The 16,476-nt window shown below is 41.6% G+C and overlaps 2 protein-coding genes across 3 annotated transcripts in view; both read left to right on the plus strand.

Moving 5' to 3' along the window:
- Positions 1 to 1,044: 1,044 nt before the first annotated feature.
- The window catches only part of OPN3 (opsin 3), a 43,000-nt gene continuing 27,568 nt past the window's right edge, over positions 1,045 to 16,476 (plus strand). Inside the window, exons 1-2 of one of the 2 annotated variants that reach the window (XM_060643373.3) lie at positions 1,045 to 1,580; positions 5,713 to 6,051. In XM_060643373.3, the coding sequence (XP_060499356.1) occupies positions 1,208 to 1,580; positions 5,713 to 5,753 (414 nt within the window). In that variant the 5' untranslated portion in view covers positions 1,045 to 1,207 and the 3' untranslated portion in view covers positions 5,754 to 6,051. Of the gene's footprint in view, positions 1,581 to 5,712; positions 6,052 to 16,476 lie in introns of those variants that run through there. The other variant, XM_060643372.3, reaches the window with a different exon arrangement.
- Positions 1,468 to 11,015, plus strand: CHML (CHM like Rab escort protein). The gene is made up of 2 exons (XM_060643370.3): positions 1,468 to 1,580; positions 6,020 to 11,015. Exon 2 carries the CDS (start codon positions 6,047 to 6,049, stop codon positions 8,006 to 8,008), a length of 1,962 nt encoding a protein of 653 aa, XP_060499353.3. The 5' UTR covers positions 1,468 to 1,580; positions 6,020 to 6,046; the 3' UTR covers positions 8,009 to 11,015.

The raw sequence follows: 16,476 nt of genomic DNA on the forward strand, positions 1-16,476 counted from the left end.
CTTCCACACTGTGCTTGTCACCAGCACCCAGGGCCACCTTCAGGTCTGGCTCAGGACTGTGGTCCTCCTGTGGGACCTTGTTAGAGGCTGTGCAGGGACAGTGGTGCCCTCGCAGACTATGATCACGTTCACAACCTATATTTGACTTGTACTATATTTTCATGGCTACTGGGGAAAAGGCCAAGTGGAAAATGTGTGTTCTAAATATAGCACCTACCTCTCTATAGCAGCTAGATTTAGGTTGAAGCTTTGAGAGAACAGCCTGGATGGTCACCACCAGTGAAGAGCTTTGGCAGGCCTCAGTAACAGGACAGGAAGGACAACGATGGCGGGCCTAGGGGTCCAGCCTGGGGCTCACTTACCTGTGTGAGATGAGAGTAATGTTGTGGGCTAGCAGTAAGTTATTACAGCTTCCTGGGATGGTGAGAAACCCAAGATGGGAGGCCCTCACCTACCCTCTCATTAGCTTGTGTTAGGCGCAGGCGCTCATAAATGTTTATAAACGAGAAAATGCACGAGTGAATTGGATGCATGCGTGTGATGCTTTCAAGCCGGGTGCAGGGAGATGGGATGTGCGGAGCCACTGCGGTGGATTTGCCTCCCTACTGCCTTCTCCTCCCTGCTCGCCTACTGCTGTCCACTAGTGCGGGCACACGCTGGGGCAGTGGGTGCTGGGGCCAGGAAGGAGAGTCTGAAGGCCCAGCTGCGAGCAAAGCAGAGGATACGCCAGAGGTGAGTTGCGGGAAAGCGCCAGAAAGAGGGGGCGGGGTTATGAGGAGGTTGAGAGCGCGCGGAGCCGCAGGGAACTAGACGCTCCGAGGGGCGGGGGCATAGGGGGCGGAGCTATAGGGGCGCGCGGCGCGGAAGGGGGCGGGGCTACGAGAGGGAGCCAGAGGTGTGGGGATCGGCGGGAACGCACCAAGCGGGGGATAGGGGCGGGGCTACAGGAGAGCGCCCAAGGGAAGGGGGCGGGGTCTCGGGGGAGCGGGGAGGGGCGGGAACGCGACGCGCGGGGTAGGGGGCGGGACTACAGTGGCGGGCCGGGCGGAAGGGGCGGAAGAGGGCGGCCTCTGGTGACGTGTGGAGGTCCTGGCGCGCACAATGGCCGGGGCGGGCGGTGGAGCCCGAGCCCCACCCAGTGCGGAGCGTGCCGCGGCCCGCGCAGGAGGCTGAGCGCCGCGGCCGCCGTGCGCGCCGGCGCCGGGCCATGTACTCGGGGAACCGTAGCGGCGGCCAGGGCCACTGGGAGGGCGGCGGGGCCGCGGGCGCCGAGGGGCCGGGACCGGCGGGGACGCTCAGCCCCGCGCCGCTGTTCAGCCCGGGCACCTATGAGCGCCTGGCGCTGCTCCTTGGCTCTATCGGGCTGCTGGGCGTCGGCAACAACCTGCTGGTGCTTGTCCTCTACTACAAGTTCCAGCGGCTCCGCACTCCCACCCACCTCTTGCTGGTCAACATCAGCCTCAGCGACCTGCTGGTGTCCCTCTTCGGGGTCACCTTTACCTTCGTGTCCTGCCTGAGGAACGGCTGGGTCTGGGACACCGTGGGCTGCGTGTGGGACGGGTTTAGCAGCAGCCTTTTCGGTGAGTTGGGCTGGGAGGAAAGCATCCTCCCCTCTGAAAACTTCCCGTTCCCTGCATTGCCACCATCTCTGCGCGTCCCCTCGCCACCCAGCCCACTCCCAGTTCCTCCCCGCGCGGCCTCCCTTCCAGCCCGCCCTGCAGTTCAGCTCCCGCGCCGGCCTCGCCTCCGCTCGTCCGCCCCGCGCCGCATGGCTTTTCCTTCCTCCTTCCTTCACCTCCTCTCGGCCTGCGGCGGCCCCGGCTCTGTGCCTGTGGCCGCCCCTCTCCAACGCAGCCGGCCCGGCTTCAGCCCCAGCTCCTTCCCAGCTCCCTCCAGCCACTGTCCAGTTCATCTCATTTCTCTGTTTTCACCTCCCGATATAATTCAACAGGCCACGAAACAGCGGCTTTACACTTTGAGGAAAGGAACGAGGGGCTGTAGAGTCAACAGATTCAAGAAAAAGTAACTCATGAAAGCTGGAGAGGGGGATGAGAAGAGATTTAATTCATTCAATATTGTTTTCTAAAATGAGAAGTAGAAATGTAGCCGAGTGGCAGTGTGTATTTCTTTTCTTTAATTTTGCTCATTAGCAGATGTAAACCTTTGAATGCTTCCTAGGAAGTGAAAGAGCTTCATTCAGGTCTTCAGAATGCAAATTGACTTGTGGCTCATAAGCTATTTTTACTATATTTTACCTCCTTAGTGGTTCCAGCACACCAAAATCTAAGGTGAGATTACATCTGGCTCTGAGAATCCCACCCTAGATGGACAAATAATTAGCTGTGCAGCCAGTAGATTTCATTAAAGTAGAACTTGATTGTTAAAATGAAGATTTATTTCAACAATATTCCTAATCCTGTGGAAGATTCAAGTCTCACTGAGACTTGACATTTTGAAGGATGATCTACCCAATGTATCGTTGAGGACATGATTTTCTAAGCTTGGGAAGTACCTTTTTGTGTGTGCTCCAGGAATTCATTTGTACAGGCTGTGAAATGAGAATGTGTATTTCTCAGGTCTTAAAGTTCCTTAAAAAAAAGAAAAATCCTGAAATGTATTTATTGATAATTTATTACTGCTTTTATCTTGGCAGGTTTTTGAGAACAAAATCTTTGCAGCATTATCAGAAATGTTCTTATTCACCAATCTCCTATGTTGTGGCAAACCCAAATATTTGATCTAACTCACTCTTTGGTATTTTAAAGGAAACCAGAAAAAAAGTAATAGAAATCATGATTTCATTTATTTGATTGATTCAGTGATTCTAATATTCCAATACTACTTCCCCCCTCCTCAATAGGCATTAATGTGAGAATTTCATTTATACAAAGATTTGAAACTTGGGAGGGGGCTGTTAAGTGTTTGTAGGTGGTAATATAGATGGCTAGGTGATTATATTATTTATATTTAAAATACCTGCCAGGCAATTTTTTAGGCAGGCTAAGTTTTCAGAAAGAGGGTGATCGAAGCTTAATTGTGAAGTATCATCACTAACGCTCCCTGAGATGGGCAACAGGTGTTTGATCACAGACATGAAATTTCTTATTTCCAAGAAGTGCTCTTTATGTGCTGGGAAGTTCTGTTTCTACCTGGACTTTGTGCCTGGGGCTTTAAAAACAGGGTGTGTGGAGTTCTTTATTAGTGCTAGCATTCTCCCTCTTCCTTATCTCCTCTCTGTGACCTCACTCTGCTGCTGCTTCTCCTTCTCTTCCATTGCTTTTTCCTCCTTCATTCCTCTCCCTGCTCAGGTCCCATCCTAGTCAGAAGGGATTATCTAAAACTGGTAGAAACGTTCACCACATGGTGTTTTGACTTCTGTGTTTCTCTGGGCATACAGTTACGCTTCCGACCATGACTTTATCCCTGTTTTTAAATTAGAGGTGGAAACTCTGGGCTAAGAGATTCAGAGACTTGTTTAAGCCCTGGGAGACAAGTCAACAGTGGAGTTATGATAGAACTTAAAAAGTTCTTAGCCAGGATTAAGAATTTCTTTGCGTGAAGTAAATTCCAAGGATTGTGCTCCTAGATAAGAGTTAAAGTCGAAGAAAGGGAGGGTACCCCCCCCTCCCCATTCTCCCTGAACAAGAACTAACATGGAGTGTTGTAGGGGGAGGAAATTTAAAAATTCCCAAAGCGGCTGCTTGTTTCCACTGCCCTATCAAGTGGAAAGCCCACTGGCCTGATGACACGAGAGTGGGTTCTGCTCTGTTGCCTGGCTAACCGATTGTATGGAGTTTCCCAGTCACTAAACTCTCCTGCCATCAGTTTTGTTATGTCATGGAGGAGTGAGCTAAATGTTCTTTAAGGTGGTTCTGTCCTATGTGCTTGGTGTTTTGAGGACTCTTTGGACATCTGTGGGTTAGAAGGTGCCTGGTTTTAGCACTTATGCTTTGTATCATCTGCTCTGTCTCCTAAGCCAATAATACGCACATGGTGTGGTTACACTTCCTCGTATACCTTCCTGGGTTCTGTCTTCCTCTTCACACCCTGCTGGAAGAAAGCAGGGTAAGTAATGCATACATACATGTATGAACAGGCTGGGCGGCCGCCTCATTTCACCGCTCAGTTCCTGTTTTTTCAGGGAATGCTGACAGCAAGTAGAATCCCTGATATTCTTGAGGCAGAGGCTTTGACTAGACAGGACTGTTAAGATGGCCATTTCACTTAAACTGACCAGTCCATTCAGTGAACTAGTCGATTTAATCCAATTTTCGGTCGAATGGCTTGTTTTACAAATGTCCAAGTAATTTGTCATCTTAGCCTAGGCAGGCCCATTTAGTACTGATCTAGATTTCAGTGAGTGTACTGGTAGGGAACATTAGTGCTCAAAGAACGCTCCCTCTAGCTGCACGATGACGATGACGGCTGAGACATCACGTGGTGTATATATAGTGTGTCAGCCTGAAAACTGCCAGGGCAGTATGCCTTACACCCCCTTCGCTGTTGCCCCTTTAGCCACACAAATGTTCTGCGCATGGTATATAACCAGCGTTATGCCAGAAGTTAACGGGGGGGGGGGGGGGGGGGGGGCGCTTTCTTCACTGCCACCTCCCACCGCCTCCAAAAATCCAAATAACATGTTAATCTTGGCAGAGGATGTTTAGATAGGCCTTTATCTTGGGATACAGAGATTCAGGGTCACAGAGCCAGAGGCTGGCAAAATGCAAGCCACCTCATGCTCACTTGGATTTCACAAGTAGGTATTATTTATATGAATATATTTTAACTTAGAAAGGCAGAAATTCTCCTTTTTAACTTACACCTAAAAACACACGTGTGTGTGTACGTTCATATAAAGATTTGTTATAAATGCATGTTCCCTTCAGTAGACCTTTTATGCACCTAAATATTTCAAAATGCCGGTTGTTTGACTGAATTAATCCCTTTGCAATAATCTGGTTAATTCACTAAAATAGTCTCATGATGCTACCACGAGATCCTACGGGAGGTTTTGGCACGGAAATGTCTTTCATTCAGCTGTTCTAAAAACACCCACTGACTAAATTGGCCACAGAAATATTCCTCGTCATGACAATGTGCACATAGTATGTAGTCTGTTTCCATAAACAGGTGGAACCACGCATTTCTTATAGTCTAAGCTCACAGTTCTGTATAGTTTTATTCAAATATTAGTATTAGAAAAAGCAAAACTTATAGGCACCTGGATAGCTCAGTCGGTTATGTGTCCTACTTCAGCTCAGGTCATGATCTCACCGCTCGTGAGTTTGAGCCCCACATTGGGCTCTGTGCTGACCGCTCAGAGCCTGGAGCCTGTTTCAGATTCTGTGCCTCCCTCTCTGCCTCTCCCCTGCTTGCACTCTGTCTGTCTCTCAAAAAGTGAATAAATGTAAAAAATATATATATATTTAAAAAAAGAAAAGCAAAACTTCTAGAATTGTATTACGAAAGTTCTTTATTTTTATGGGACATTATGATGTCCCTTCTTCATTATTATGTAATTTGGGGGGTAAATCTCTGTTGTTTTCAAGAAATTAGAAAATATGTAAGAAAGCATTTAATGACTTGCCTTCATAGAGGCTTATGTCCTAATAACAAATCAGACTCCAGTGGATTGTAATTGCTGTTGCATGAAATTACTTTTCTCTTAATATTGTTTACAATTGTATTCTTTCTTGAATTTTCTTCTTTCAGAGAAGAGTTCCAGTCACAAATGCATGTGTGATGCATTTTGACATTTACTGCTAAGATGAAATACAGAAATGAAAACCACACATCCGTTTTAGTGTTCTCAGATGTGATTAGATATATTTTATCATATTTTTATGCTACTGACCTAAGGAAAACAGTATTAAGAAAGGGTAACAGTTAAACAGCTAGGACCTGCAGCCTCAGTACTTCTGGGATGAACTGGAATACCACAAGGAGAGATTTATTACGGCACATTCACGTCCCAGCTGAGCCCTCAGCCTAGACTCATACGTGTTTCCTTTATCGGCAGTTGTCAGCAGACGCTTTATCTTCCAGAATGGCGGACAGTCTCCCCACAGAATTCGATGTGATCATAATAGGGACAGGTCTGCCTGAATCCATCCTTGCAGCTGCGTGTTCAAGAAGTGGTCAGAGGGTTCTGCATCTCGATTCAAGAAGCTACTATGGAGGAAACTGGGCAAGTTTCAACTTTTCAGGATTGCTCTCCTGGTTGAAGGAGTACCAGCAAAAGAGTGATGTTGCAGAAGAAAGTACTGCCTCGTGGCAAGGCCTGATTCATGAAACAGAAGAAGCCATCACTCTGCGCAAGACGGATGAAACCATTCAACACACAGAAGTTTTTTGTTATGCCAATCAGGATATGGATGACAAAATTGAAGAGACTGATGCTCTGCAGAAAAATCCTTCCTCACTGACATCTAGTACTCTCACTAAACCTCTGGATTCTGCATGCTTGTCTGAAGAAACACACTCATATGTTACTAGCTACGAAATGCCTGCCAAAGACATTCCAAAAAATGATGGAGAGATTTCACTAGAAGTAAGTGGTGTAGAGGGCACCTTGGCAGAAGAAAAATATTGTGGAGATGAAACTTGTAGACGCACAGTTTCAGATGAAGATACAGTTGAAAACAAACCTATAGAGGAAGACAACAATGATCAACTAAAGAGAAATAGGATTACTTACTCTCAAATAGTTAAAGAAAGCAGGAGGTTTAATATTGATTTGGTATCAAAGCTCCTGTATTCTCAAGGGTTGCTAATTGATCTTTTAATCAAATCAAATGTTAGTCGTTATGCAGAATTTAAAAATGTCACTAGGATTCTTGCATTTCGAGAAGGAAAAGTAGAACAGGTGCCTTGTTCCAGAGCAGATGTCTTCAATAGCAAAGAACTCACTATGGTTGAAAAGAGGATACTAATGAAATTTCTTACATTTTGTTTAGACTATGAACAACATCCTGACCAATACCAAGCTTTCATGCAGTGCTCATTTTCAGAATACTTAAAAACTAAAAAATTAACCCCCAACCTCCAGCATTTTGTACTGCACTCCATTGCAATGACAGAATCATCTTGCACTACAATAGATGGCCTTAAAGCAACAAAAAACTTCCTTCAGTGTCTTGGACGGTTTGGCAACACTCCCTTTTTATTTCCCTTATATGGCCAAGGAGAAATTCCCCAGTGTTTCTGCAGGATGTGTGCAGTTTTTGGTGGAATCTATTGTCTTCGCCATAAAGTTCAATGCCTTGTAGTTGACAAAGAATCTGGAAGATGTAAAGCAATTATAGATCACTTAGGTCAAAGAATAAATGCTAAATATTTTATTGTGGAGGATAGTTACCTTTCTGAGAAAACATGCTCAAATATACAGTATAAGCAGATCTCCAGGGCAGTGCTCATTACAGATCAATCTATACTAAAGACAGATTCAGATCAGCAAATTTCCATTTTGATAGTGCCTCCAGCGGACTCAGGAACATGTGCCGTTCGTGTCACTGAATTATGTTCTTCAACCATGACGTGCATGAAAGACACTTATCTGGTACATCTGACCTGTTCCTCCTCTAAAACAGCAAGAGAAGACTTAGACTCAGTAGTAAAGAAACTATTCACTCCATATACTGAAGCAGCAATAAATGAGGAGGAACTTACAAAGCCAAGACTCTTGTGGGCTCTTTATTTTAATATGAGAGATTCCTCCGGAGTCAGCAGAAGCTCATATAATGGCTTACCTCCCAATGTTTATGTCTGCTCTGGGCCTGACTGTGGACTGGGAAATGAGCATGCGGTCAAGCAAGCTGAAACACTGTTCCGGGAGATCTTTCCAAGTGAAGAATTCTGTCCCCCACCTCCAAATCCAGAAGACATTATCTTTGATGGTGATGATAAACAACCAGAGGGTTCTGGAACCAATAACATAATCATGGCCAAACTAGACTCCTCTGAGGGAAGCAAAAACCTAGAAAGCCCAGGGAAACATCTTGAAAACTAGGAAGAAGCAAACTGGAAGTGCTATTTTGGGCCTTCGTCCTGGCATCAGAGTATTTTCATTTAGAGGACAGTTTCCTATATGAGTAATTAGAACTGGTTATATGATGGATGCTGTGTAGATGTTGTCTTTAGTTCTGTTTGAGACATCAGTCATTGGATGTCTTTGTTAACCTATCAGTAACTGATTGACTGCTGGACAAGGTTAACTTTATTTTAGTATTGGGTGTATAAGTGAGGGTTCCATATTAGCAACTGTGCTTAACGGCAGGTAATCTATATCTACTAATGATCTTCAGATTGTATTTGTCTATAACAACAATAATATCTAAGGAATATTTTAATTCGTTTTGCAGCTATTACAGTTGCTACCACCTCTGAATAGTTACACAGTAAATTATGTGGGTGTTTTGTATATGATACCAATGTACAGACATGATGGTAGCAATAGCAACTTATGCAAGTGCCAACTGTTAAAAGATTAGCTTTGCATGTTCCTTTATTTGTCAAGGTCTGGTGTTTACAATACACTTTGCAGTTCAGTTCCACTTTGCAGTGCAGTTCCCCCATTTGACTCTTGTTAACCTATGAGTCAGGGACACCACCACAATCAGAAGATGACAGAAAGTGCTGGAGAATTCATTTAGTCATTGAAGAGTTCATTCTTGGGAAGTTTGTCCCAAAGGAAGTCTAGGGCATAAGGTTAGTTCTGATTTAATACTTCAGAAAATTGCTGCAGAGCCCTGTGCTGGCACCTAAAAGAAAAGAACTTCCAACAACTCTAACTCAGGCCAAAATATCTTGCCCCCAGGAAAAGGTACTTCAGATTGGCTGTTATGAAATTCCTAAGAAGAAATGGAGTGAGGCATTTCTAACCTGGGATTACAGATGGTTTCTCAAAACCATCCATAGATTTCTAAACAACAGAAACATTTTTTTTCTAGAACCATCAGAAGCCAAAACTGTTGTACTACAGTTGTGAGTATCTGTGGAGTTGCAAGAAGAGGTAAACTCCATCCACTTCAGTCTCCTGTTTCTGTTCCTTAGAATGATAATCCTATAGGAAGAGAGCCCATTAAGCCAATTTTTTGTTCTGGAATGGAGCATTTCTATGTTAGGCGTTTATTGTGCTTTCTAATTACAGTTTCTCAACAACCCTGTGAGGCTGATAGTGAATAGATTTTTAAAGAAGAAAGACAACTATTAATAATTTGCTCAGGGTCTGGTGTGTGTAGAAGAGCCAACAGTGGAATCTAGGCTTTCTTCTAACATTAACTGTTACAAGAGTGCCTGTACTGCGGGAGGGGAAACATGCTCCTGGAAGTCAGTGCAGCGTTGCTCCAGACTCGGGTCTCTCAGCTGATTCTCATCAGGGAAATGGGAAGATTAGGATTAATTACAAATATAGTTTAGAGCAGTGGAGCTCCTGGCAGCAGAATTTGGCTAAGTTTTGACAAAGTAATGCTTTTTAGAGTATCTTTTGATCTGAACAGCATGTTTATAAGAAATGCAGATGTTACTAGGCTAAAAGGTGAGGAAAAGGAGAAAAAGATTTAAGAAATTTACAGCTTACTGGAAACAAGTCGTGAATTCGTCTTAATATTTATGCATATTTTGAATGTGATAAAGTGGTTTTGTGGGGTATATTTTTAGGTTTAAACCCATCAAGATAATTTCACCATCTATAGAACTGTACTTTGCCGAATTATTGTGAGGATTAAGTTAGGTAATGTGTATGAAATCCTATCCAAAGGAATGCCCCTAGATGACATTAATATATAGATTTATTACACTTCCACTCACCATTCCAACTGATACTTTGAATAATTTGACAGAATTGTGTAAAGTAGGAAAATAGGCAAGGAAAGATAGATTTGTCTTTTTAACTTAGGGGAAAAAAATGAGAGTCTTGCCCTTAAACTCCCTACTCAGCATCATAGTATATTTAGAAAGTTTAGGATTTAAAGACAAACCAATTAAAAAACAAGTAATTATGAAATAACTACTGGTGGAAAGACTAGCCTGGATGTCAGTATGAAAAAAGAATCGGGCCCGCTTTACATATGATAAGGCCATTCATTCCAGATGAATTAAAATGTTGATTATAAAGGTAAAAATAAAAAGACTACAATTCTCATCCCAGTAGTACAAAAAAAACTTTATGGCAGTGAAAAACATTATTGGGAAAGTAGGTGAGATCAACTAAAGAAAAATGAAAAATGGACACCAAACAAAGAAAATGAAGAAAAGATTGGGTTAAAAAAAAAACTACTAGCATTACACATGAATAAAGTGCTTAATGTTTTTTAAAAAGTAGATGCAAATCCATAAGGCTTTCTACTCTTTACTAAGCATATTAATGAAAAGATAGAGTACAAATGAGAAGCTACAAATAAAAGTGAATTCTTGGAATGATAATTCAGATTTAAATAGTATTAAAAATGCAAATTGAAACAACTTTGACCTAGTTTATGCTATTACAGCAAAACATTTTAAAATTCACGTGTCTTCATGTCAGTAGCATTATTATATTAGTAATTTTTAAAAGAATTATTTAGATGATTACAACAAGAGCTCTGTAACCAATCTTTTTTTGCTAGATAAACTCACTTTGAATAGCATATGCCTAGGGAAGTATTTAAAAGAAAAATAAGCTACTTATACAAAGATATTTCTAGCAATTTCATTCATATGGGTTTAAAAAAAAAGCCCCAAATTGGGAAATGGATGAGCAGATTTTGATGTATTGGTATTGCTGTTGTAGACTGTTATATAGTCATTAAATGATATTGCTATATGTAAAATTGTATGAACAAATGTTAAATGAGATTCAAAAGTGTTAAATTATTTTATGTACTGATTATATTTATGTAAAAATTTAGGTATCTACATTGAGAAGAATCAGAAGAAAACATGTAATTAATTGGAGTTTAAGAATAAGGGGTTCTTTATTTTTTTTCTGTAAAATATTGTGTGCAATACAAATAAAAAATAATTGGTAACGTGGTTTACTGATTTGGTGATAAAGTTACTTTTTTTTTGGAAACTTCTAAAATTCTCCTTCAAATTAAAAAAAAAAAAAAATGTTAGAGTCAAATGTTAAAGTCAAAAGATAATTCCAAACACATGAACAGAATGTTTTACAACTCTTGATGGAAGGGACTTCTTGGTTAGGATGGATTTTGTATCTTTTGTATCTTTTCTTAGTTGCTCAGTATTAAGAAATAAGAAGGTATACTGTGACAATTTTTTTTTTAATGGAAACCCCAGAACCAAGGGTGGAAATAATAGAAATAATATTAAGGCATTCTAGGACATCAATATGAAGACATTAAATACTAATTTAAGTGTGGACCCAAATCCAAGAATGCCAGGGAACTGGAGGATGGATTTGGATTCATAGACATGGCTAAGCCTCCATCTAAGGAGTATTCTCAGGGAGACCAGCTAAGGATAAATCTCAGGGGACTGAGGATGCTAGCAGACCCTTTCTTCCTGTCAGCCTGACAGATCCAAAACAAGATGATTGACTTCAACAAACATCAGTTGAATATCAACTATGGGTTATGAATTGACATTACTCTAAGAATTCAAAATAGAAAAATGGATACGTTCTTTTGTACCTGAGAACCATTCTGTGAGAACATAAAACCTTCTTATCTTAATGAGAATATAAACGTTTTCTATCCATCATTCTCTCTATTATCACTACCACCACTCCCTTCCCCAAAAGAAAAAGAGAAATCTGATTTGAGATGCACAGCATTCCTTTGTAGGGTGCCCAAACCTTTTACTACAGTTGGAAACAAGTAGTTTAAGAGTTAAAAGGTAGATCAGTTAATACTTTCTGAAATCGATTTCATCTAACATTCAGTTAATTAAGTTTCTGACATTAATCAGAAGTTTTTTGTGTTGCTCAGGGGAAGGTGTAAAGAGAGGGTACAAGAGATTGGGTCCCAGAAGCCCAGGGCACTGAGAGCCCCAGGAGTCAGAAGTGTAAATAAACCAAAACGATGAAGCAGATCATAAAGTGTCAAGGTCAAGAAATTCTGATTAGGATTATTTTTATTTCCTTCCCCTTGGGTGCACAAACAGAAGTCATTCTCTTACTGCTTTAAGGTAGTTGCCTCATCTTCGAAGACTTTAAAATTTTTATTTCAGTATTTTTACCTTCATCATAAAGAGGCATTGCTTCTAGTATAGTTCTTCTTCTTTTAACCAATGACCTAATGTGTTCACATTTTAACAGCAGGGGATACAATACCGCCAGCTCTCTAAGGCATGAACAAAGAAGCTGATTCAGCTGAAAGAATTGGACTGTAACATGCCTATTATGAGAGCAATTCTGCCACAGCACCGGTAGGAACACAGTGCTTTTTTCTCTTGACAACTACATTTTCTTATATGAACCTCAGGACAATTATGTCAGGTAAGAAAGGGCAGGTATTTATACCCATTTTCTAGATAAGACCAGGAGGAATTGAGTGTCTGACCTGGACGCACTTCTAGTAAGTGTTTAGAATCGAAGTCTAACTTGCCAGGTTGCCTGACTCTCAGCAGAGCGGTCTGTCGCATGTAAGAGTGTGTAACACAGAAATCACTATGATAAAAGTGGCTCCTAGAATCTGAGCGTGCATTTGTTTTCCAAAAAAAGCAAAAGATCTTCCTATAAATTAAGAGTTGCGTCATTAAAGTGGGGGACGATGGGTTGAAAGTGGGTGAAGGGTTAGGATTACTCAAGCTCACGCCCGAAATCAAAGCAGACTGTATCCTGGTACTTCTTTCAAGAGCTTCATCTCTCATAGGCAGTGTCTGCTGGTTCCTGCTGTTGTCTCCCTGCCCTTTTTGCTGTTGCTAAATATGTGTTTAACTCTAACACACTCTGAAAAACTAATATGAATAAAGGCATGTCTCGTCAGAGGAAACAATGGCTTCGGAAGTTCAGTGTTGACAAAGGTTAATAGGAAGTAAATACCTGTTTGTAGTTGGGTCAGGAGATCCATCTTTAGGCCTGTTCTAGTTTTCAGGAAATAGGAATCCTTGCGGATGTTAGTGCCATGGACTTTATGCCAGTTCTTTTTATTACTCGTCACATAATTAAACCTCTTGAGCACACCATGTCTGTTTGAGACTTGTGTTCCTTTATTTATTCATCCCCTATAGTTAAAAGTAGAAATATTACTAAGTCAGTATAGGAAAGTGTTATTTTTGCATTATAAGTTAATTTCATCATGATGACAAGTTTAAAGTTTTTATCCTAATTTCAGCATTTCTATTACCAATTATAAAGAAGAAATTGGGGGGAAATGTACTGCCAAGGAAGAGCAGAGAATCTTGTTTTTAGGCAATTAATGTAATTGTTAATTTCCTAAAATGATTTCAGTGAAGTATTATGGAGAAATGAACTGTATGTCCTTCTGTTCTTTTAACAGTCCCGTTTTCTGACTGCATAACACTATTTTTAATGGCCTCTGTTGAAACAAATACCAACCAGGTGTTTATTAAAAGGAAAAAGCAGAAGGTGGGAAGTCATTTGTCATGGAAGTATAATCTTTAAAGGAAAGTCTGAGTGCAGTGTACCTCCACATTCTCTGCAGTGTTTTGCACCTCACAGGTGGGCAAAAATAGATTTGCTGGTTGGAAAGACCAACGGGCACTTTAAAGCACCTCTTTCCTTCCCTGTCACCCATTTACCTTCATCACCGCATCCCAGACAGAGGACTCCTGGTGCTAATCTCTGGGGAAATGTATCAGAACCGTGGTCTGGGGTCTTTTTATTGTTAGTACAGATCATTAGTTTTATGATAAGCCTATGTGTGTCAATAAAAATACCTAAAAATAGGGAACGTTTTTAATAATCTATAAGATGTTCCACCTAATACCTTTACTAATTTTCTCCCATCAAGGTAGTTATTCTCAAACCTGGGTGATTTTGCCTTTCAGGGGACATTTGGCAATGTCTGGAGACATTTTTGGTTGTTAGAACTAGGAAGGGGGTGCTATTAGCACCTAGTGGGTAGAAGGCAGGGACGCGGCTAAACATTCTTCAGTGCACAAGACAGCCCCCCCTCCCCCGCCCCAAGGATTATCCAGCCCCAAATGTCAATTGTGCCAAGGTTGAGAAACTTCATTATAGTCAAGTTTTGAATATTTATAATGAGTTTGTTTTTCTTTCTTTTACCTTTTTTCTTCCACATCTTCTGACTGTAAGTGCTTCTTCAGCAGGGTCGTTGTCAGTTGGAAACTGTAGTCCTGGCTGCTCCCCTGTACTCCGCCCCCACACCCCTGTCTGCCTCTCTCAATAACCAACAGTGGCTTCCTTCTGAAGCATTATGATAACTCAAACTCCAAAACAAAACTCAGAGAATTAGAGACTATATCTCATCCTGCCCCAATTGTCAGTATAGATTAGAGATTTTGTGGGTTTTTTTTTTAATCATTACATCCAGAAATAAAATAATTCTGCAAAAACATTTATAGAAATGCAGGATGATATTTATTTTAGTGTTTTTGTAATATTAACTTATTCTTTTAGATGATATCTTTCTATATATTGCCAACAACTACCTCAAAATCAACATAAAAATATTTCAATATACTTTTTTTAGAGGGGTGCAGTTCACTTGACAGGCTATAGGCAAATTAATCAAATCACATGTATATAATAATACCTTGTGAGTTTCAGAGAAGCCAGTCCAAGACTAAATAAACCACCCATAATTGATTTGTACCCACATTTACACTCACTAACGGTTCACCAAGCAATGAGACAGTGTAGAGCTTGACATTTTATAAACAGGGGTTAGCAAAACAATACCTAAATTGTAATGGAATGGGTTTGCATTGTTAATGTGGGGAAGAACCTTAACTAAATTACACTGCAAAGAGAAACAGGGTTCAGTACAATGACACATTTATGGAACACTGTCCTCCAGTTTTTCTGCTGGATCCCGGAAATGCAGAGATAGTAACTGTAACTAACACTGAGCACTTCCTCTATGCCAAGCACTGCTCTAAGTGTTTGCTATATTCCTCTTACTTAATCCTCATAACAGCCCAGTTGGGTACATGTACTTATTATCCCCGTTTTGCAGATGGGGAAACAGACACTGCAAAGACAAAGAACTTGACCAAAACCACACAGCTGGTAAGCGATAGAGCTGGGCTTCAGTGCCAGGGAGTCAGACTCCAGAATGCACAGGCGTAACTGAGATGTGATGTGGGGTTTTCAGAAGGGGTCAGAGCAAGTCCAGGAACAAGTGCCAGGAACTATTCTAATATCTTTATACATATCTCATTTTTAAGATAACCCTGTGAGGCAGGTATTAACGTTGCGATGTGTAGATGAGAAATCAGGCTCATAATTTCCCCAAAGTTATAGAATTGGGAAATAGTGGAGCTCCCATGCCATTGGGGCTGACACTGGTGCACAGCTCACTACTGCATCAATCAGGCTGTGATCACTTCTGTGATATAGGTATGGGTATAGACAAACTTCAATGGATGCACAGAGAATTTATTTTGTCTGACTAGGGAAATCTAGGAAGGCTTCATGGAAGAAAAAGCCAGGGCCCTGAAGATTGAGAAGGATTTCTAAAGGCCAGTGTGAAGAGCATTCCACACACGGAGAACAGAGGAAACAGGCATGGGGACAATGAGGTTGCCTGCATGATGTGGAGAGGTGGGGCACAGGGGATAGGGCCCAAAGTATCAATCATGTTGAACCATGATAATTTTCAGTTGTGTTGAATCATACTAATTTCCAGTCTGTGATATTTTCAATACCAGGGGACTTGTATTCAGTGGATAATGAGGAGCCGCTGAAGTTTTTCTAAGTAAAGCTTGTGTTTAAAGGGATACCTGATGGCAATGTGGAGAGAAGCTGGGAAGGTGCACAGACTCCGCGGATGACTGGTAAAGAGGAGAAATATGATATGGCCTGGGCAGGGCGGTCAGAGTGCAACAGGCAGAGAAAAACATGGACATAGAAAGAAAGAGAAAAGAGCTGAGAATGACTAAATTTTCAGCATTGGTACTTAATGAGTGGAACACATTTAACCAAAATTGGGAACAGGTTTTGAGGAAAAACAAACGAGTTTGGTTTGGTCATACAAGGATCAGGAGTAGTTCTGGAAGGTCTTAGAGAGTTTTGTATGCTAGGGCATTTTTGACTTTGTCCTAATGGTATTGCACTTAATGTCATTAAGCAAGGAAATGGGCTGCATCTGGATATGTATGGAGGATGAATCCAAGGGCAGCAGAAATGTAGAAAGGAGACCGGATAGAAGGCTACGGAAAGAGATGATGAGAGTCTGAACCAAGGTCATAGCAGTTAGGACAGAGGACAGACTTGAGAACAACTGGGGACAATAAATCAGCATGACTCAGTGATTGGTTGTGAATGCTTTGAGGAAGCAAGAGAAATCAGAAGACAGTTGAGAAGGAACTGGTAGATAGGGACGTGTTGGGAAT

The sequence above is a fragment of the Panthera onca genome, chromosome F1 (assembly GCF_046562875.1).
Source record: "Panthera onca isolate mPanOnc1 chromosome F1, mPanOnc1 haplotype 2, whole genome shotgun sequence".
NCBI classification, from domain to species: Eukaryota; Metazoa; Chordata; class Mammalia; order Carnivora; family Felidae; genus Panthera; species Panthera onca.

Excerpts from the sequence above, each read along its gene's own strand:
- CHML (XM_060643370.3), top strand. The coding sequence starts at position 6,047 with ATGGCGGACAGTCTCCCCACAGAATTCGATGTGATCATAATAGGGACA.